The 22,185-nt window shown below is 41.8% G+C and overlaps 1 protein-coding gene across 2 annotated transcripts in view; it reads left to right on the top strand.

Moving 5' to 3' along the window:
* Positions 1–22,185, top strand: part of extl3 (exostosin-like glycosyltransferase 3) — a 28,148-nt gene that overhangs the window by 2,688 nt on the left and 3,275 nt on the right. The window contains exons 1-5 of one of the 2 annotated variants that reach the window (XM_072362732.1): positions 3,100–3,836; positions 14,525–17,154; positions 18,314–18,441; positions 20,177–20,321; positions 20,413–20,541. In XM_072362732.1, the coding sequence (XP_072218833.1) occupies positions 15,019–17,154; positions 18,314–18,441; positions 20,177–20,321; positions 20,413–20,541 (2,538 nt within the window). In that variant the 5' untranslated portion in view covers positions 3,100–3,836; positions 14,525–15,018. Of the gene's footprint in view, positions 1–3,099; positions 3,837–14,524; positions 17,155–18,313; positions 18,442–20,176; positions 20,322–20,412; positions 20,542–22,185 lie in introns of those variants that run through there. The other variant, XM_072362731.1, reaches the window with a different exon arrangement.

Below are 22,185 nucleotides of genomic sequence, written 5' to 3'. Positions count from 1 at the left end.
ACTAATCTTTCACTACAACACAAATGTGTACACCTTCTTGAAGGATTTAACAGTCAAAAAATGATTTTATCGGCAATTGCAGCAAGAATGAGGTTACATTTGTACAACTAAAAGTAAGAAATATATTTGTTACCGCACTCTATTTACAACAGCTTAATGGGAGTCTTCTTTCACATCACTTGCCTTTATAATGTTGTGAACAGAGCAAATGTGTGTCATGTTATTCCTCTTTTTGTTTATTTGTGCTCTTAAGTCTTACTGAGAAATGTAATCCTTGCACTGAAGTTTAAAGTTGACATGGGTGACTATTCTTAGATTGAAATAAGTCAGTATTTATTTCAGTGAGACTCTCTTACTGGGATTAAAGTGTCGTAACAGTTAAGTCTAGACTGGTCTAACACTGTACCAAGTTAAAACATCATGGGTAGTTAATGAAAGCTGCCATTTTGGGCATTATACAGTATGTGACTAGCATTGTACCCAACTATTTATCAAGTCACGCTTATGTATAATGCATGTTTAAAACAACATGAGTTGACCAAAGTGATGCACAAAGTAAAATAGTAAAATGATACCAGCAATATATGATGACTGCAATATAACACAGGAATTAAAAGAGCAGAATAAGATGTGAAAATGTTTTAAAACTGAGGGGACAGTGACGTTCACAGTGTGAAAAGAAGACCATAGAGACGAAATGGGTATTTAGAAATAATTTATAGTTTTTGAGAGTGGGGGTTGGTCTAATCTGAGGTGGTAGACTGTTCCACATGTTGGGGTCAGCTGCTGCAAAGGCTCGATCGCCTCTAGTCTTGAACATTGTTTTAGGCACATCCAGGAACAACTGGCAGGATGACTGGCTGGAGTGCAGAGAACAAGTCAGAAGTAATTGCGTTCGGCCTCAAAGCATGTGGACGTGTTTTTGAGACGTGACCTCGCACACGACCTCATGTAAGGTGCCTTTGATGGATGTGGTGCTCTGCAGCAACAGCTTTACGTGATGCACGATGCTCTTGAAGCTATTCTTTCTGGTTGTACACGCTGAGAACTGCATCTGTAACAACACACGTTGTGTGATGCATTTTTATTCCTAGAATTTCACATCCGGCATCTCCTGTGGTTATCTCTCCCAAAGGGGATGTCATTTATTTTTTCTCTCCTTCTTGCAGTGCATTTTCTAAGCATATGGCCACCATGCGCTTTAGTTTTCCTTCTCAGCAGGGAAGCTGTTAAAACGGTTAAGTTCAAGAGTTACTGTCCTGTCCCTGTAAGAGCATTAATGCCTATAGGGATCATATTTTCTTTTCACTCTCCAGGCAAAATGATTTGATGGTATTCTCAAGCTTTTTATCCTCAGGAAACACAAATGAAGACGCAACCTGTGAGAGTTTTGCTGTAGCAGGTATTCTCTTTTGATCACCCTTCGTTTTGTGCCCATTCATGCCTGTGAAATGTGGCAGACCTGACTGCAGTGTTTTCATTCTGCACCCCTTAAGATGTCAGCAGTTCACGGTGAGCATCAAACTAGCCGATGTCAGCAGAAGTCGCACAAAAATGCACCTTTTGTTAAGCCGGTTGGTCAATTGTTCGGATGTGATTTGATGGCACCTCTTGACAAACTCTGTACGGGGGTTGTAAATGTGATAAGCTTCTTTAATGCAACCTCTATTTCTGTATATAGTCGTATATCTTTTTTTACAAGCCAGAGTGAGAGGGTTTGAACATTAAGGCTTGGTTATTAGCTGCCGTTGTAGCGATGACGATCTTGAAACATTTTCAAATTAAGTCACTGTCTGGGAACTTGAAATCTGTCTGAAAAGTTAGGACATCTTGTTCTGGATATTTATTGAATAACAGGAGGTTGTTTTGTTTTGTTTTGGTAGGACCAGGCTAGAGATAAATCAATTGCATAACTGAAATTTCTTTCAAAAACAGATGCAGCAGCTCGTAGCTGTGTGAGAGGAGAAAAATACTGTGAAAAGAGATGGATGGCAGGAGTAGTTTTAGTTTTGGCCCTGTAAACAGATAGTATTTCTACGTGTTGGGCTTGATAGTCAATCAGAGTTACTTTATCTGTAAATAATTTCCAGGGAGCAAAATTACCTTTAATAACTCTTATTTGCCCTCCCTAAGTGGAATATGTCACCATTAGGCTCGAGGTGAGTTCTATATGTGATTTTATTTGTTGGGAGGTCTGTTTTGGTTTAAACAAATCAAACCAAATGATCCATTTTTGTGATGCTTTATTTTTCATACACTTGAATAATCCATGGATCAGCGCCCCGTGCACATTTCAGCTGCTCGGCTTCATTGACACGTCGAGAGACTGAAAGAGCTTTAAAGTAGTGTGAATACCCGACGTTGCCACTCTGGTACAATCGGTTTTGGGGTGGTAGACTGCAATAATTCTCCCACATCAGGGGCTAATCACCCTGGCTCCCCTCCCACAATCCATCAGTGTAGGACGAGGCTTGCAGGGTTCTGGCAGCTGTTGTCGGGCTGAGTCGATCTGTTATGGTCCATGCCAGCCTGTGCAGGAGGGGGAGAGGAAGAGCTCTTGGGAGGACGCAGCAAGCGGGGCTGCTGCCGCTGCTATGGCAAGATAACAAGAGGATTTATAAGTTTGTAGGGCAGGATTTTTCGTGCTCGTATGTTGCTTTTGCTGCTTCCCGCTGTTACTCGACCCTGTATGTAGAAGGGAAGCGTCATGTTTGAAAATGCATCAATTCAATTAATTAAATATACAATAACCTTTTTTTTTTCTTTAAAGGTTTCGAAATAAAACTATCAACCTTTTCAAAATGTTCGGCTTCACTTCTTGACAGAAATTTCTGTGACTCTGAAGGTATTTTACAAACATCAGCAACAAGATGTCGACACTGGTCATATCTGGGGGACAGGGTGGCACCTAATGGGTTCTAATCACTTTAGGTTCAGTGAGATCTTGGCTATTTTTCCACATGATTATCAAGGCGTACTAACTAGTCCTATTTTTGGATTTAGCCCAATTGTTGATACTGCAGGGCTGGCACAGAGTGGTGTTGATGCTGGGAGAGGGGATTGGCACAGACCTCACAATTAGGCTCAGTCGTCAAAGCAAATATTTAGTCATACTTCCATTTGCAGACTGCTCGGATTGCATGGCTGCTCACAACTTTCCAAGGACAGACAGAGGGGAAAAGCAAGCTAAGTTGCTTCCTTTGATATTTGTAGGTGTGGGAGAAAACATTTAACCTGAAAGTGGTTAAAAAATGCTTGTGGCTGGAAAATCAAATGGGTGTTAGAAAATATCTTGCATATAACTAGTGAAATTAATTGTGGGTGTGTTCCATTTAGTGTGGTCACAACACCTTGGCTCTCACATGAAGCTACACGTTATTTAGGGCACATTGTTGTATTCATTGAAAACGAATTTGAAGCATTTGTTCAGTGGCGTGATTTTGGATGCTTGTAGTGGGCAATAACAAATGACAGCAGCTGTTCCCATCAGAGGGTTCAGTGTCGGCACCGCTGCTGATCTCTCATGTGTCGAGAGATGATTATATTAGTCCCCCAATTGGCCTAGCAAATACAGCCATGCTTTTCAGGTTATCGTGATTTACACTGCGACACACTGCTGCTTCACGGCACCTGCTTGAGGCTCCAGAGTAGGAGGTCCACTTATTATTGGGGACTTTGGGCTTATTTTTTTAAGAACACTGTGGCTTGTTTTGGGCTTGCTTTTATAGATTGGGTTGCTTGTTTCTGTCACTACCCCAGCTCTGCCAGAGTTTGGGGCTGAACAGGAGGACTGCAGGTGAAAGAAGACGCATTCTCTGGAAGAAGGAGAAAAATGTGTAGGTTAATGCTCTGTGCTTTGAAGGATATTAATACGATTAAGATTTTAGACTGGTGGACATAATGTGGGCATAAGTCATTAATCAGACTATGATCTATAACCATATGTAAAATGCATCATTTGTGCACGGTCTCTGTAAGATTATGGTTAACAGTCAGAATTTGCTGCATGTACACATATCTGCTGTGATTCCAAACTCACTCTGAAGTCGTCTGTGTTGTCATATTCTCAATATCAAGGATAATCTGTCTAAATCGGGGTAAATCTTAAGACACTCAAATGAAATGTCCGTATAGCCAATAACGCAGCAAAATTCTAGCTTTAAATTAAAACTGTAAGGAGGACAAAATGATTTAAACCAAACTTGAGTTAGTAGTTAATAATGCACAATGGATTTTCAGGCTTTTGAGACATTATCCACTGCAGTAAAACAGTGCATTAATCTAGTGAAATGGAGTAAAGAGCAGAGGTCACATGTAGCCAAGGGAGAATTGAAGAGTAGCAGTGTTTCTGCCAGAGGTGACAGCCAGAGCGCCACATATCTGGATGTGATAGCCTTTTATGCAGAGAGCCAAGCTGAGGAGAAGGGAGTCACAGGCTTCTGTCAGAATGCACTGAGCACTTGTCTGGATTGGCAGGTCGAAGACATATGGCGAATAGTGCTTGTGCTAATTAACACTGATCATTAACATTTGCAAGAGAAAAAAAAAAAGAAGCTTGAGTCTTAAATAAGTAAGAGATAATCGCCTGTCAGTGCAAGCCAAGTCGTGTGCCTTCAAGCTCTTAGCAAATCGTCTTATCCGTACCTTTATTTGTTGCATCACAGTTATCCAGCAGACATGCAAGTAGTACGGGTTTTATAATCAAACTTCGTCAACAAAACACAGCACGTCTCCTTAAGATGCTTGTGCTTTCCTTTAATTACATATAGAAAGTCAGGATTTGGTGGATGCTGTGCCTTACTGAACATTATTAAACATTACCTTCTATGTTGCCATTGTGAGACAAAGAAAGAGGTTTCTTTTGACTCATGAGAGCCCCCGCGGCAGTGAATTTGACACGTATTCAATCAGTTTCCACACTGGAATACAAAGAGTTTTCCTTTTTTTTCTGCCCTCATTCTGTTTCTGTCTTGTTGTAACTCTGAAGTTCTCATAGTGGTGACAGCTGGATTCACTTGGCTCCAAATAAAAGTGATTGGAGCCCAGTCGGCTAATTATGGTCGAGCGTTCGCGTCAGAATTGTGACATCTCTACGTGTGAGATGTCCTGAGCTCTTGATTAATGAGAGGACTGTGATGTAATTAAAATCTGTGCAGCTAAGACATATTTGACAGTGCATCTGTCTGGAAAATGTGAAACAATCTGTAGCTCGCTGAACAATTTGACATGCTTTTTCTTGACTAAGTTTGCCTGGTGTAAGATTAGTAAAAAGAGCACAAGACAAAACAAATGCCGACAGGAAATATCAAAGCACACCACATAGCAACATTTAGTGGATATCCAAAAACTGGTTTAAGTTTCTGTTTTGGGTGCTGCTTTTCTTGGAGGAAGGAGCACCGTATTAAAGGCCTTTTTGTAGCCATAGACTGACACATTTAATCTCTGACTAAGGTAATTATGCAGATGCAAATGGTTAAATGAGAAGCATGTGGCAGCCTGTAATTAGATTTTTTTGTAATGAATGGTTCACATACCAGTAGCAACCATTCAAGTACCAAAAATTCCCTTCACAGGGATGTGTCATGTAGAAGTTATTCCGGTCCTGGTTCTGAGTTAGTGCCTTCTTTAGAACCAGTCCTCTCTGTTTAAACTGATAAAGCACTGATCCGGCCACTGCACCAGCTCTTTGCTGGAACTGAACAAAGAACGTTGAGGCAGGATTATGGTGACGAACAAGAACAGTTGAAACTGATCGCAGTATAACCAAAGCCAGTGAAGTGTCCAGTCTGGTTTTGCTAAATAATAAGATAATAAAAAGAACGTGTTGCGTCAGTATTGATGGGAAGTCAAAGCATCCTTGTACGACCATGAACTTATTTGTGAGCGTTTGTGGACATTGGCTAATGTGTTGCATAGAGCACCATAATCACCTTTTCAAGTGACTTTATGAGCAACTTTTGCAATTACATTTCTAAACATTGTAGGATGTGTTTTAATCTCACCTGCTGGCTATTATAGATCCAGCTCAAGGCAGTGTTAACATGTCTAATTTGCACCAGTTTTTAGGAATATTGGTCAGCGTTGTAAAGTACGTTCACAAACACAGATGCTGTTTTTGATATTTAAACGTGTCGACTGTTGATACAAGCAAACAGTGTGAAGATAAAGCTTCTCCCAGCACCTCTATGGAAACGTAGAACACACAAGATGGAGGGATTAAACTACCTGTTGGCAGAGATGTGATGACGTGGCTCTGTGGCGGCTGTCTGGGTGTAGAAAAGCAAACCAAAAGGTTTCAAAGTGTAAACTTCTGTGAGATATTTTTCAGCTTGAAGATTTTTTTTTTTCCGTTTTTGTTTGACATTAAACACAAATTGGCACAAATTGTCAATAAATTAGGTGGAATCAGTCAATACTGGCTGCTCATTAGTGATGTTAGATTTAATATTCAGATCTATATATTGAGTCACTTGATCATGTGCAAAGGACCAAATAAATCTTTTTACAATTTTTTATGCGTTAATGAGGGTCGGTCAGAGCAGTTTGGACCTGAACAAAATGAAAGTGTTGACTTTCCTCTACATGATTTGTTCCATTTTTGTCAGAATAGATCAAATATCTTCGGCTCAGATATCAGCAGCACCTCCAACATCTCTGATCCTGTGTAGTCTTATCAGCACCAGCCGGGTCAGATCCTCTGAAGGAGGGAGCAAGCTGCAACACACAAATATCACGTAAAATGTATGTTTGTGATCACACATTGCACTGTTGAAAGCCAGTTTTTCTACAATCCCTGCACCTCGGCACATTGTCGATAAAATGAAAACCATTTCAACGGTGTACGCTACATGCAGTCCAACCCTTGTGTGCAACAGCAGCTCTCATCAGAAATGAGTTATTTTAGAAAGACATTTAACGCTTCAGACATTCAGCAGAGAGGAGGCAGTGTCTTTAACAATGCAGCTCGTAAGTAAATACAATTTATAAAATCCAAAAGCATGACCTTCCCATTGAAAAGAGGAAATGCCGGGGAAAATTGTCAAATGCTGCTTTTCATACCGCATCAAGAACAATTTGTTCAGCTTCTCCCCAAGAGTCTTCTCATCTGGAGCGTCATGCATCTGGTTTTCAACAATGCAAATACAGAACATTACTCAGACAGATTAGCTGGTGTTTCCTGTCCTCCACGGACCGGCAACAGCTGTAATGTATATATTTTCCTTTTTTTGTAATAAACTTGATCATATTGACAACATTTTGCCTCGAATAGATTAATTTGTACTCTGGCTTTCTAGTTGAACTGAAATAAAAGATATATGGATAAACCAGATGCATGTTTTCAGCCAACGTTGTCCTCTGTGGTCTGGGAGGAGCAAAGTATAAGTGCTCAGAGCTTCTTGGAAAAATGAACGATGATCTCAGTTTCTGAGATTTCCCAGGGCCTAATGAAGATAAAATGCTGGTGTATGTCTGTTTCTGAAAGCTGAGGCCAAGTAGAAAATGAACGAGCTGTTGTGTGATGAAAAGGATGAGAGTTGTCTGCTCTGACTGTAATTGGCTGTCACTTCCTCCATCCTCACCATCACAGCGAGAGACTCGCTTTGCCTCACCCCTGCAGGGCAGCTCGTGCTGCAGCAGTTTAGCAGCAGAGGGTCTATTGACAGATTAGCACTTGCAGCAAAGCCAGAGTGATCCATTTTGTTTATCACGCTCTCAGTCTTTGCAAACACTGAGCATGTTTACAGATTGGTGGACATTGGCGCTGCAGTGTTTTGAATACTATTTATGATCTTTGCATAAGTTTTGTATCTGATTTAACTTCACTCAGAACTGAAAAGATTAACTTGTGCAGGCTTACAAGCACATAGGCACCTGTTTTTGAATGACTCCCTTGTGTAATCTTTGTCATATTGCTGGAGCTCTGGAGGTTGGAAGTTGCCCAGGCCCATCTGTCATTATGAACTCATTCCTTCTCCTCTCTCTTTGCTGGGTTATCTCTCTTTGTCTCTTTCTTTCTGTTGAGCTGCATCTTTATCTGTCTCTGCCTGTGCAGAATGGTGTTTTGTAGTGTAATAAATACACATCTTTGTGACGTTTGTTTTCAGATAACAAGATTTTCTTGCTACTTCTGCTCCTCTCTGACACCCTTGCTTTTTTATAAAGGTTGACACATCCATATGTTTTATACTCAGGTGGAAGTTGTCCTCATGGAAGGACTCTGGGTCATCATCACGATGCTCCTGACATTCAAATCAACGTCAGTGTCAAAGGTTAATCATTATTAGACAGTAGAGAAAGGGCAGAAAGCAGCTCTCATTGGGCCGTTTCCAGACCTGCTGACACAAGGTGTTATTCAAACATTACTTAACAAGTCTGCTCCAGTTGGATCAGTATGGCTAAGTATACATTTCCCAGAGATATTTTTCTGGGTTGTTTTCAGTGTGTAGACTAAAAGGCTATTGTGGCTGATGTAGGTGATATTGATAAAGGTCTATTTTGCGGCGAAATCAGTAGCTATGACTATGATTATCATAGCAGATTCCAATTTCTTTAAAAGTCCGACCCACTGATTCCATTTATGTCTAAGACCTACAACTGCCTGTAATTCAATGGTATGTCCAAAATCAAACGTTTAATTTTGAATAATCTGGCTTCATTCAGCAAATTTCAAAATGCAAAAGTAGAGACATAGATCTACGTTTAAAATAGCCTTTTCATAGATGCAAACATTAAATATATTTTCAGCTTTTCAGATGCAAAACATTTTAAAGCCACTGTTTCCTACTTTATTTGACTGGATTTAGCTGAGCCAATCCTGACAGTCAAGGCAAAATCAACCTATCATTGGTGATGCCAATACTTGTAATATACTTTCAATTTATACTATAAATAAAGCTACATTTCTCTATTTGAAAGCCTTTATCAGCAGTTTATGATGTTCCCTGGACAGCTTTTGCACAAATGATGTCCAGATGAAAGTAACCAGCAGTTATCCCACTATATCCAACGTAAGAGATGGCAGTGGCTGCTGGTTTGTTGCTGCCTAAGCTCTCATGGACTTTTCCATGAGAGCTTAGGCAGCGTATCTGATAAAGTTTGTTTTTACTCCCCGGCTTATTTTAGCCTAAAAGGAGTCCCAGGAAGTAAGCTGCGTGTCTCTTTCACTGAAGGCTTTCCAAGCTGCTAACATGTTAGCACGAGCGTATGTGTGTGTGTGCGTGTTGCTGGGATTGTCATTGTTTGTGCCCTTGAAATGATGAACCTCTTGTAACTTTAAATCGAACAGAATCGTGATTATCTGAAACTGATCTGATTGTTAAGATCTGATCACTGGCCAATCTCTGATAAAACTTGCCTCGATGAAGGTTTCTCAGAGGCATCATATTGTGACTATAAGTCAATAAATAGATGGCATCTTGTGGTCGTAAGCATACTTTATTCGATGGATATGAAATAGTGTGAAGTTTTCTGACATTTTGGACTCCTATGTTCAGTGACAGAAAAAAAAAGTTGGGAAGAAGACACAATTTCCCCAGGAAAAAAAAGCAAAACTCAGTCATCAGTTTATCCTATTAAAAAGTTGACTTTTTGGTCACAGCTTTTAATGACACTCTACAGTCATGTCTGTAGCTTGCCAGAAAAAAAGTCCTTGAGCTGCTCAGTGAGCCGTCTGCAGATGCGTGGTGATCCATGGCTACAACAGCTGCTCCCTGTACGCAGCCCTAAAACTGTACCTTCCCCCGCAGCTGCCTGCATCCTTTTCCCCCCAGCACCTCCACAGGGAATACTGTACCTCAATCTTCTCTGTGAATTTACAGTTAATTATGGGAAGGATCGTCTGTAAGCACAATGAGCCAGAGCCCCTAAAGAGGACTAAAGCCTCAGGGTAACATGAAGTCCCAGAAGATATGAGGATTATTTAACTGTGCAGTGTCTGCTTCAGAGGACTGTCCTCACTGCTGCTGTATGCAAGAATTATGCACATAGAAACAACCTGTTTGCTTAATTTTCTCTTTTGCTTTGTCATATTTCATATGAAAGTAATAATAGGGACTTTTAAGACTAGTTAGGGTTGAAATGTTCAGGGTTTTAACCTAATAAACAGGTTGGTTCCTTCACCCAAAACATTCCTAATGTGGACTTTTGTCTTTCTTCAGCGTCTGTTTGCACTTGGGTACAGAACACGGTTCAAAGAAGCAGAAAGATGCAGACAAATTGGGGATTGTTGTATTATGTTCTGTATGCAGTTTATTATTTATCTTTAGTTTCACTTAGCAGTGTCTCATGAATAAGCTCAGTGGAAGGCAGCTTTTAAATGATAATCACTGTCAGTTATTTTTAGATTTTTGTTCCCTTGATAAAGGAAAGTCAAGCATCGTAGTTCTTGCAGCTGCTACCTCACGAGCCTTGTTACCCTGTTACTTTTAAAGAATATAGGCTTGATCTGTCAGCCCTAAATCCCTCATGTTGTCTCACTGTCTTTCAGAAACTCAAATGCCTCATAGGCAGACGAGACAAACACTCTCACAGTAAACTGGTGCTGCAGGATGTGGCTGAAAATTCAGCTTTCAATCATTGACCAGTTGCCACAGCTGCCCTCCCCCGTCTCCCTCCACCTGACATTAGTGGCACTGAGTTGAATTTATCAGCCAAGTTAAAAACCTGTTACAGCTGGATGATGGTTCTGCCAGAGCTCAGTGTTTCATCATAGGGGAATTTCAGTAGTGTCTCCGAAAGTGCTGCCAATGTGCAGAGTGACTGTTCAAACATTTATACAAGCGCTTACCCTCTCATGGCTGGGAACCCAGAAGCAGGGAACCCCCCCACCTCTTCAGTCAGGCTCTGCTCTCTGCAGCTGCTGCTGTCATTCTTTTCTCTACAGATGAATATATTTTATCCATACTTCTCGTTGGTGATTTCCTACTCGTGCGCCGCTCGGTTTCTGCAAACATCACAGTATGCTCCTGCACAATCTTTTCTTTTTATTTTGGACTAGAACTTGCTGGGAATTTGATCTTGACTGCTATTAGAATAATTTTTGACTGCAGTTTTTAGTCCTCTAAATAAAATTAACACTGTGCTCAAGTAGTGCAGTCTGAGTTATTCATAGACGTGACCAGCAGTTTGCTGAGTAAGTCTTTGCTTGCTCAGTGCCCTCCATGCGGAGCATAAGGTTTTTCTTTATTTGGGTCATCAGCTGCAGCTTCTCCTCTTCCCTGATAAGTCTGTAGAGCATTTGAACACAGTGTTGAAGGGTTTTGCCTTCTGAAAAAGAAGTGCATTGCAGAGTACATACACGTTGATTTGTAACATCTTCCTGTAATGTATGAAGATTAGTCATCGTCTGTAAGGAAGGGTTTGGGCATCAATGAAAATAATCGACGATGCCTGAGCCATGCAGGCTGCGAACAGTTGCAAACTGGTGTCATGTAATATTGCAGTTTCAGACTGCTTTCTATAAGGTGATTGCAAGGACAGACATGTCATTATGTGTCAGTCGCTCATTCTTAGTGCTGCTTTAATCTTGCAAGTGAAATGGTTGCATCAGCTGCTCTGTAGCTGTTAAGCACCACACCACCTTGCAGTTAGTAATGTTGGTATTATCATTGATCCCTACAAAGTAAGTGAAGAGCGATCAATGCCTTTCTGTGTGTTCTCCAGGCAGACGGCAGCCAGATTAAACTGACTGCAGTAGTGAGAAGACATTCTGTAGATTAGAAAGCTACAAGTGAAGGGATTGAGATTTACATTTAACTGCGTGTGTGTTGCTCTGTTTCCGAGAGGCAGCCACAGAAGAAGATTTAAGCCGCGTGTTTTTGCTTCAGATTAAGCCTAGAGGCCACGTTTGCCAACATCTGTCTGCCATTAGGCCTGTGACTCACATAGACATGCAGTGATTAATAAGACTGCTGCGATAGTTGCCTCGCACGGGTCACATTGCACCTCAGGAGCATCCCTATACAGTAGGAAGGGGTCAGCATTCAAAAAGTAATCTGTGCTGGGAGTTTTTAAACAAGACTATTCCAGGTTATTATTAGACCTTGTTTGACTGTGGCTGTATCCTTGGAACCAAAAGTGCATACACGGCGAGAACATGCAAACCCCACACAGAAAGGCCCCAGCAGGGATTCAAACCAGGAACCCTCTTGCTATGAGGCGACAGTGCTAACCACCACATCATCGTGAAGTCCCAAAAGTGTACAGTATTTTCACCACATTTTCACATGTCTCAGCCTGTCCTACTGCCGTCATTTAGAAAAGTAAAAGCAGCTAATGATTTAGAGTACAGTTGTGTTGTGGTACCTTTGTAAATGTGTTTAAGTGGTGTCATGCTGCGAGATAAAACAGCTCTGCTTATGGAATATGTAGCCTTAGAATTAAACTTCCAGTTGAAGATGGTCTAATTTGGGGCTTGATAAGAAGTGTTGTGTATATGTAGGGCTGTGTATATGTAGGGCTGTGTATATGTAGGGCTGTGTATATGTAGGGCTGTGTATATGTAGGGCTGTGTATATGTAGGGCTGTGTATATGTAGGGCTGTGTATATGTAGGGTTGTGTATATGTAGGGCTGTGTATATGTAGGGTTGTGTATATGTAGGGTTGTGTATATGTAGGGTTGTGTATATGTAGGGCTGTGTATATGTAGGGCTGTGTATATGTAGGGTTGTGTATATGTAGGGCTGTGTATATGTAGGGTTGTGTATATGTAGGGCTGTGTATATGTAGGGTTGTGTATATGTAGGGCTGTGTATATGTAGGGTTGTGTATATGTAGGGCTGTGTATATGTAGGGCTGTGTATATGTAGGGCTGTGTATATGTAGGGCTGTGTATATGTAGGGTTGTGTATATGTAGGGCTGTGTATATGTAGGGCTGTGTATATGTAGGGCTGTGTATATGTAGGGCTGTGTATATGTAGGGCTGTGTATATGTAGGGCTGTGTATATGTAGGGCTGTGTATATGTAGGGTTGTGTATATGTAGGGCTGTGTATATGTAGGGCTGTGTATATGTAGGGCTGTGTATATGTAGGGCTGTGTATATGTAGGGTTGTGTATAAGTGGAGTGGCTGAGTTTGATTAAATTATAAATGGAACATTTAGTTTCCCTCCTGATGTAGATCACATAAAGTACTGTATATCACAAGCTAAGACATTCAAATACCTGTGGACAAGTAGGAACAGGATATCGGTCACTTCCAGCGAGATTACATCTGACTTGTGATTGGTCAGTACATATCCTCACACACACACTCGTACTAGCTGCACTCTAAGGTGGTGTTTTCAGGAGAGTTTGCTGCGTGATGATGTATAAACAAAAGATATTGCCTGTCACATGGAAACGGCGGTCAGACATGATTGCTTAACATAGACAGAATGAAATATGTGGGTTCTTAAGATTTTATCTGTTTTCACTGTGATCTCACTTGACAGTAATGAAAACTTTACTACTGCCAGTTTGAATCTGCCAGTAGCTCAGGGAAGAATTCCCTTATCAAGACGAGGTGATATGTTGGTTAAAGGTAAACACACTCTGAATTCCTCTGGTCTCTGTGTGAGTGTTATCATGATTTCCCCTCCGTGTTTCAGGTCTGTTGAGGTTTGATATTTAGATTGTGCTGATTATGTACAACTCTTAAAGAGACATTGGAGGGCGAGCTGCTGTGTCTCCCAGTGCTCCTAATTATGGCCTCGAGCTATTTTTTTCAAAACATCTGTGCACATAAAAAGCAGCTCCAAAGATTTAGTATTTTCTGACTTTCTTTGTATTTTCAAACTGCTTCTTTACAATGTGCTGAAAGTGTGCTTGATGGCAACATCTATATGTGGTTATTCCTACTTGGATGAAAAACCACTTCAGTACTTTGTATCAGAAAGCACAGCTGTTTTCCCTGTGTAAGCCTGAGCCTTTCCCTCCCCTGAACCAGTACAGCTCATTCTGCATCACTCTGGGATGGACTGTTATCAAGGATGTTTGGTAATTTGAGTCAGTGATGAGGTTGGGATAAAGGATGGAGCCTTTAATGAGGTTTGTTGGATGTGCTGTTAGTGTTAGCTCACAAACTGTGTGTAACTTTCCAGTGACAGCTCTCCCCAGTGTCTCTGTCTGACATGGATAGAGGGTAATTTGAAAAGAAATTAAACCTTGTATTCTGCTGTACACTTACAGTTTTATCTACAGTAGGCAACCATGCACAGGCTGAGTGCTTCATGAAGGAAGGCTGGCTGGTTGTGTAAAACTAGACTATAAATGCTGCATAAAGTTCTATACCGTCTTATTAATTTAGGGTTCCCTTCTTGCAGCTGAAGACAAGTTAGGCTTCTCTTATTAATGAAAAAGTGAGCAACCCCAAGGCTGTTGGGCTCAGCTCCATGATTCCAAATGACTATTGTAATGATTAAAACCATTTCATGAGCTAGTCTTCAGTCAGTTCAAAAGCTCTTGGTTACTGAGAGTGAAACTGCTTTCTTTTGCGATTGCCACATATAACTCAACACTGTTTCTTTTCTGCTGCTTTCTCTCAGGTTCCTGTGTTAAGGAGAAGGAAGAGGAGGCCTGGAAGGCTCAGTCTAGGGGATGCTCTGATGAGGGGCAGAAAATGAGCACATATGCTAAAGCAGCAGCTCCCAGCAGTCTTGCTGACCTGTGATCAGCCATGCGATCCCTGCATCACCCTTTGAGGGACAACCCCTCCTCACGTGTGGGACTGTTTACAGACATACATTTGGAAGAATAGCTAAACCTCACAATAGAAATGGCACTTGCTTGTGTGGGCTATTACACATCAGAGTACATATTAGAGTACAGGTGAGGCTCAGCCTCTACACAGATCACCAGCAGGTCTCTCACAGGAGTTAAAAATTTACAAATGACTTTTACTGGAGAACAAAGTCACATCCCATCTTTAATGATTTAGTATCCATCTCACTACCTTGTTGACAAGGTCAGCCATGGCTGCTGCTACTCCTCATAGCAACAGTTCCTTAATGGGGCGAAGACCAAATTGAGAAGGTCAATAATGCAGCGTAACGGCGGTGGAGTGGGTGTCGGAGGCCAGCCGTGGGTGTTGCGGCGCGTGCGTCTCACATGGCTCAGTTTCATGCTCTTCTTCATCCTGGTCTTCTTCCCGCTCATTGCTCACTACTACCTCACTACCATTGATGAAGCTGGTGGTCCTGACAAGCGCATCTTTGGGCCACGGCCTGGCGGTGAACTGTGCGAGGCCAAACACGTACAGGACCTGTGTCGCATTCGTGAGTCAGTAAGTGAGGAGCTGCTGCAGCTGGAGGCCAAGAGGCAGGAGCTCAATGGCGAGATTGCCCGCCTTAACCTACGGATCGAGGCTTGCAAGCGCAGCATTGACAGCGCCAAGCAGGATCTGCTGCAGTTGAAGAATGTTATCAGCCAAACTGAACATTCCTATAAAGAACTGATGGCCCAAAACCAGCCCAAGCTGTCGTTGCCTGTCAGACTGCTGCCAGACAAGGAGGACCCTGGACTGCCACCACCCAAGACTGCGCGCTCCTGCCGCCTGCGCTCCTGCTTCGACTATGCTCGCTGTCCTCTTACATCTGGATTTCCTGTGTACGTCTATGACACAAGTTCCTATTCATGGGGGGACTATGTTGACCCACTGGTGAAGCAGGCTTTTGCCACATCTCTCAAGAGCAACATTTATATAACGGGTAACCCCAGCATTGCCTGTCTGTATCTAGTGCTGGTGGGAGAGATACTTGAGTCCTCCTCCCCCCCGCCTTCTCCTTCAGAGCTGGAAAAACAATTGAAAGCTCTTCCTTATTGGAGATCTGATGGGCATAACCATTTACTGGTGCATCTCTCGAGAAAGTCTATGACCCAAAACTTCCTGTATAATGTGAGCACAGGACGAGCGGCAGTGGCTCAGTCTACCTTTCTGGAACAGCAGTACCGTGAAGGCTTTGACTTGGTTGTGTCCCCACTGGTTCATGCGCTCTCAGAACCAAACTTTTTGGAAGTGCCACCTCAAGTTCCTGTAAAAAGGAAGTACCTATTCACCTTTCAGGGTGAGAGGGTCGAGTCCCTGAGGAGCAGCTTACAGGAGGCACCCCCTCAATCTTTTGAGGAGGAACTGGAAGGAGATCCACCAGCTGACTATGACGATCGGATAATCGGCACCTTAAAAGCAGTGCAGGACAGCCACCTGGATCAGGTGCTGGTGGAATTCACCTGCAAGAGCCCGAGGTCAAGTTTGCCGACAGAGTGGGCTCTTTGTGGGGAGAGGGAGGACAGGCTGGAGGTGCTCAAAGCCTCTACTTTTGCCCTGGTGATCGCTCCAGGAGATGGGCAGCTGGTGGCCTCAGCAGGCTGTGGCATGAGGCTGTTTGAGGCTTTAGAAGTAGGGGCCATTCCTGTCGTTTTAGGGGATCACTCCAGACTACCTTACCATCAGTTTATCCGCTGGAGTGAAGCTGCCATCATAGTCCCCAAGCCCCGTGTCACAGAGCTTCACTTCCTGTTGCGCAGCCTATCGGACAATGATATGTTGGCTATGAGGCGGCAAGGACGCTTTCTGTGGGAGACCTACTTTTCAACTTCAGAGAATGTTCTTAACACTATCCTGGCCAGTATCAGAACCAGTATCCAGGTCCCTGCTTCACCTATCAAGGATGAGCCCGCCCAAGAGATTCCACACAAAGCCGGGAAGCTGGCAGGAACAGATGCAAACCTGGCTGACAACGGTGATCTGGATCTGGGTCCTGTAGAGACGGAGCCCCCATATGCCTCTCCTCGCTTTCTCCGTAACTTTACATACACAGCTGCAGATACCTACAGAGCATGGAACCGAGCCCCAGGGCCTCTCCATCTATTTCCTCATACTCCACTGGACCCTGTGCTGCCATCTGAGGCCAAATTCCTTGGGTCTGGTACTGGTTTCAGGCCTATTGGTGGAGGTACAGGAGGCTCTGGGAAGGAATTTCAGGCTGCTCTGGGTGGTAACGTGCCCCGAGAACAGTTCACTGTGGTTATGCTGACCTACGAGAGGGAGGAGGTGCTGATGAACTCTCTGGAGAGGTTGAATGGGCTGCCGTACCTGAACAAGGTAGTTGTGGTTTGGAACTCACCCAAACCTCCATCAGATGACCTGCTGTGGCCAGATATCGGCCTGCCTATTGTGGTGAGTGAAGATAAATTCTTGTACACTATATCTATAAATAGTGTTGTTTTATTTTTAAAGGAAATGCATCTCATTCTCGTAATTTTGTCTCTGAAATTCAAAGTCTCTGTGTCAGATGTGATGCAGTTTCTTTATATATTGTATTCAGCTGTTTGGATCACCTTTACATGACCCTCAAAAAAACAATCATTGTGTTTGTCAGGCAAAAAGCAGACTTTTAAAGTGGTATCATACAAAAGTAAATTTCTTAAAGTCGGACTGACACACCGAGATGAAGTGATAGGGGGATCAAATCACTCTGCGTGTATATGCTCAGCTTGTACCAAATTAATCCAGCTGTAAATCTTTTTGTAAAAATAATCAAGTATGTGCTAATACAACTAAATTGCCAGTTAAGTTGTGACTGAGAATCAGCACATTAAAACTGTGTGTCAACTTAAAGAGATTAAGAGATGCATGAATGTGACCCAGCATTTTATAACCACAGCATTATCAAACAAGAATCTGCATTCAAGTAACTTAAAGTTAATATCCATGCTGGGAATTCAGCTCGACTTCGATGAACGGTTGTCTCCCACAGGGAAAGTTTGAAGTGGAAAGTTTAAAATGTCTTCACCACTTTCTCGCACCGTCCACAGCGTTGTGACGTCAAGTCTGTATAGATTATGAGCAGCTTTACTAAAAGGCCTGAAGACAGGCGACATCTATGAATAATATAATATCTGCTTTTGAATGACGGCTGAAAAATCAAATATTCATGTTGTTTATATTGGTGCCATCAGCTTGTGGCACACTGGTGAAACTAAAGAAACCAGCTGTGTCTCAGTGCTGTTAGACGAGCTTGTGTCAGTGACAGGTTTCACCAAACTCTCGCTTCTTTTAATTTTTTTCTCTGTTGATGTTAATTGGTTCAGACCTTTTTTTCTCTAAATTCACATTATTCAAACATCTAAACAGCAGGTCATTTATTTAAGGCGAGAAACACCAGAGGTATTTGTAATCTTGCTAAATTTTGCTGAATTTGACTATAATTTTAATCAAATATCGATCATTTTCAGTGAGATGTTCTTTCAAAACGCTAGAGGCATTATTTAAATTGTTGTCGATGTTGCCTTATAGAGAAGCCCCTTTTGCCAAGCTGTCTGTCTCTTGCCTGCAGGTTGTACGCACAGAAAAAAACAGCCTCAACAACCGCTTCCTTCCCTGGGATGCCGTAGAAACTGAGGCCATCCTCTCCATCGACGACGACGCTCACCTTCGCCATGATGAGATCATGTTTGGGTTTAGGTCAGTTAAGCTATGGGAAGTGACATTTATATTCCCAATGGGAAGTTTTCAACTATTTTGAAGATCTTCTTATATTATTAACTCGTTTTTCTCATCTGTATACTTGCAGTTCTCCATAATGACAAAACAAAAACACTATTTCGGAGTGTCATTTTATTAAAAATAGAGGACATTCATATCCCATTTCCTTAAGTATTCAGACTCTAATAATTATCACAATGGTCTTTAATGCTTGAGAAACTTTTGAAATATGACTGAAGTCAATTTGTATCTAGTTTAATTTATAGGACATAATCAAGAAGGCACAAAAAGTGAAAAACAATGAGGTTCTGAAAATCTTCTAGAATGGAAAGATGCAATCTGGTCCGATACAAATCAGGAAAAGAATACCTTAAAACCTCTGCAGCAACTCCTGAAAGACTGAGCAATTTTACTTCATACACAAGTTCTGTACATGAGTAGGTGCATATGAAACATGTAGCGGGTTCACTGTGGGTACAATCAGTCCCCAAAAAAACAAACGGGTCAATTCCAGTAAAACTTTGTGATTCTGACCGTTTAGGAAACAAGTTTAATGTGACCTTTCAAATTAAACCAAAATCAAGTATTTCTGGGTTTGGGTATGCCATGAATGGTATTTAGACACATTTTCCAGGAATGGGAGGAGGTTAAAATGCTCCAATGCACAGTTGCCTTCATTATTCTCAAATTAAAGAGGTTAGAAAGCATTACCAGAATTCCTCAACTTTTCTATTGTGTCTAACTGAGTAAACAGGGGTGAAGGGGCTTGATCAGACAGGGAGCAAAGAAGCAACTGCTTCCAAAATATAAATGAACAGACAAATTCAAGGTAGTTTGCACTTCCTCTTTAATCTGCATCCGTTTTGTAAAGGCAAATGAAACACCTCAACTCTGCAGGAAGCAAAAATGTCCAAACAAAATGCAGAAATATCACATTCTTGAATTCAACAGGGAAATTTAACTAAATGGGGTCAGAGTACAGAGAACAAGTGAGGAAATGAGCTGTCAGCATCGTGTTCTCAAAACACATGGATCACTTAAATATGAAGTTGGTGTTCAAACCCAATTATAAGATCAAGCATGCTGTTATTTTTGTGCACCACCTCTCCCCTCTTTCAGACTTGATGCTCTAGCAGCTTGTCCAGGCAGGCCAAAACTGGCTTTCTGCGGGAGTGTGTGTGTATGTGTGTATGGGGTCATTTGTGATGAATTATCTCAAACTCCCCCAGAATTACCCAGGAATGTTCTCCTACCTCCGCTCAGCCAAAGAGAAGTTACTGTGCTGACTGCGTTAGACATTTAAGTGGTTTCACATGAACTCAGTGGAGACACAAAATAGTTTTTTTGGGGGATTTCTTGGATCTTCTGGGTCACATGGAGGATTTCCAACTAATAACGTGGAACACTGAATTTGGCTGTTATGTCTGTAAAAGTGAGTCAAGAGGGATCGTTAAGATTATTTTTATTGCCATTTTTAAAATATGTCAGAATGGATACTTCATTTTCTCCCAATTGCAGGTTTAGATGTTTAGAAATTACGACCGATGGATGTAAAAGGGCCAGCTTATGCAAAAACAGTAACTTGAAATGTAAACTAACAACTGGGGAGAAGTGTCGTATATCTACAATTAAGTCTTTCGTGAAATCTATATTTATTCTTGCAGTCTTGATTAATCGAAAATATGGGATGTTGTTTGTTTTACTGATCTCCCAGAGTGTGGCGTGAGGCCAGGGATCGCATCGTGGGTTTCCCTGGGAGGTATCACGCTTGGGATGTCAACCACCAGTCCTGGCTCTACAACTCCAACTACTCCTGTGAGCTATCCATGGTCCTGACAGGAGCTGCGTTCTTCCATAAGGTCAGATCCAACACCCCTCAAAAGCCACACAAATGAGTTGATCTCAGCCTCCATTACTGACGCACTCCCCTGTGTGTTTGTGTCCTTGTAGTACTACGCGTACCTGTACTCCTATGTGATGCCCCAGGCCATTCGGGACATGGTGGACGAGTACATAAACTGCGAGGACATCGCCATGAACTTCCTGGTGTCTCACATCACCCGCAAACCGCCCATCAAGGTCAGTGACGGAGCGTGCAGTCGAGCTGTGCTCGGCTCAGCATCTGCAAGCTTTTGTGTCTCGCTCAGGCTGCGAGTATTTTTATTTTTGCCTACTTAGCCTTGCCATTACTCAAACTGGCATATCCAATATCCCTGGCTCAAATTATAAATCAAAAACAGAAGATCGAATTGGTGCGTTACGCCTGAGATTTTCCCCAGGAATTTTATCGGAAGGACATTTATTACTGGAGAGCATATTTATGGCTGGAGAAATAATTACAGCAATCAAGCCTTGGAAGCCGTTGCAAATGTCATGGCAACCTCTCAGTTTAAGTTCAGTCTGATTAAGTGGGGTGTTAATATTGAGGGGAGTTTCAGTAGGGAACCAAGGACGTCTTTGATGGAGCGTGTTGCATGACAGCACTTTGCTGTGAAGAATAAGCCTTGTGAATAATGAATTTGGGGAAAGTTTTGAGTTTTAATTGGTTTGGAAATGTATTTCTCTCTCACTCTCTTAAACCAAAAAAGACAAATGGAAAAAAAAGAGAAAATAAATTGCTTTTTACGCGTCACCGGTGAGGAATCGACCACATCCAAACTCCAGAAGATTTTTGAGCGTTGAGTTCTTTCTTAATTGACGGCTTATCCCTATATTCTCGTTTGCACAGTGGCAGATTAACCACAGTAGATTTTATTCACAGCATGTGCTTAAATTCAGACTGTGGCAGACTGAAGAAGGCTCCCGATTTCCCGGCAAAATAAATTTTTGTTTCATTGCAGATTTCATTTGCTGCTTCCTGGTTACAAAGCTCAGATTAGTTCCTTGTGTGCGTGTTTGAAATGCTGTCTCCAGCTGACTTTTTCAACAAGAACAATCACGTAGAAAAAGGCTTTCGAATCTATAATTGATGACTTTTCTCATTCTATTGTGAACACAGTGAGGAAATGCAACAAAGTGGATGTATTAAGCTGCTAATCTTTTTTTTTTTTCCATCTCTGTGGTTTACAAATCACGTTCTACTTGGCCTCTGATATTTGCAGTGACATTTTTGTAGTGTTCTGTATTCTTCCAGCAAAAGGCTGCTAGTTCTGTGAGAATATTGTATCTGTAAGGATACCTTCAGGTTACTCGTACAATTTGGATTTTCAGGTGTGTGTTGGATCGTTATTGTGGATGCCATCCTCTTTTTGTCTTCAGGGTTCTAATATTGATGTTCACCTAAAGACTTTGCTATTTTACTGAATCAATTCTTCCCTCTACCAGTGAAATGTTCCCTGTGTCTGTGCCTGCAATACAAGCCAAAAGCTTATTTCCATGAAGTTCATATTGTGTGGGAAAAATAGAGCACTGTCTGTTAAATCTTGGTGAAGTTTTTTATTGTCAGTCGGGGATTTGAATTTCTCTTTCTAAGAATCCTACAAGCAGTACTCTTGTAAAAATAATAATAATAATAATAATAATGTTGTCTTTCAGACCTCAACTTCACTTCTGTTGTCTCCCCCTGTGTTGGGTGGATCAGTTCTCCTAATTTTCAGTGTAATAAGCAGCTACTTAGAGAAGCTGCTTTTTGTTGAGATAAGTATTGAGGTGTCAGTATTTCTAGAGCATTTGCTTCACCTGGTCTTTGTTAACAGCTGTGAACAAGCAGTTGTCTGAACAAAC

This window comes from Leuresthes tenuis, unplaced genomic scaffold, assembly GCF_036924035.1.
Source record: "Leuresthes tenuis unplaced genomic scaffold, fLeuTen1.0.hap1 SCAF_13, whole genome shotgun sequence".
NCBI classification, from domain to species: Eukaryota; Metazoa; Chordata; class Actinopteri; order Atheriniformes; family Atherinopsidae; genus Leuresthes; species Leuresthes tenuis.
The sequence above is the reverse complement of the archived record's forward strand: the minus strand, read 5'-3'. Positions and strand labels throughout refer to the sequence as shown.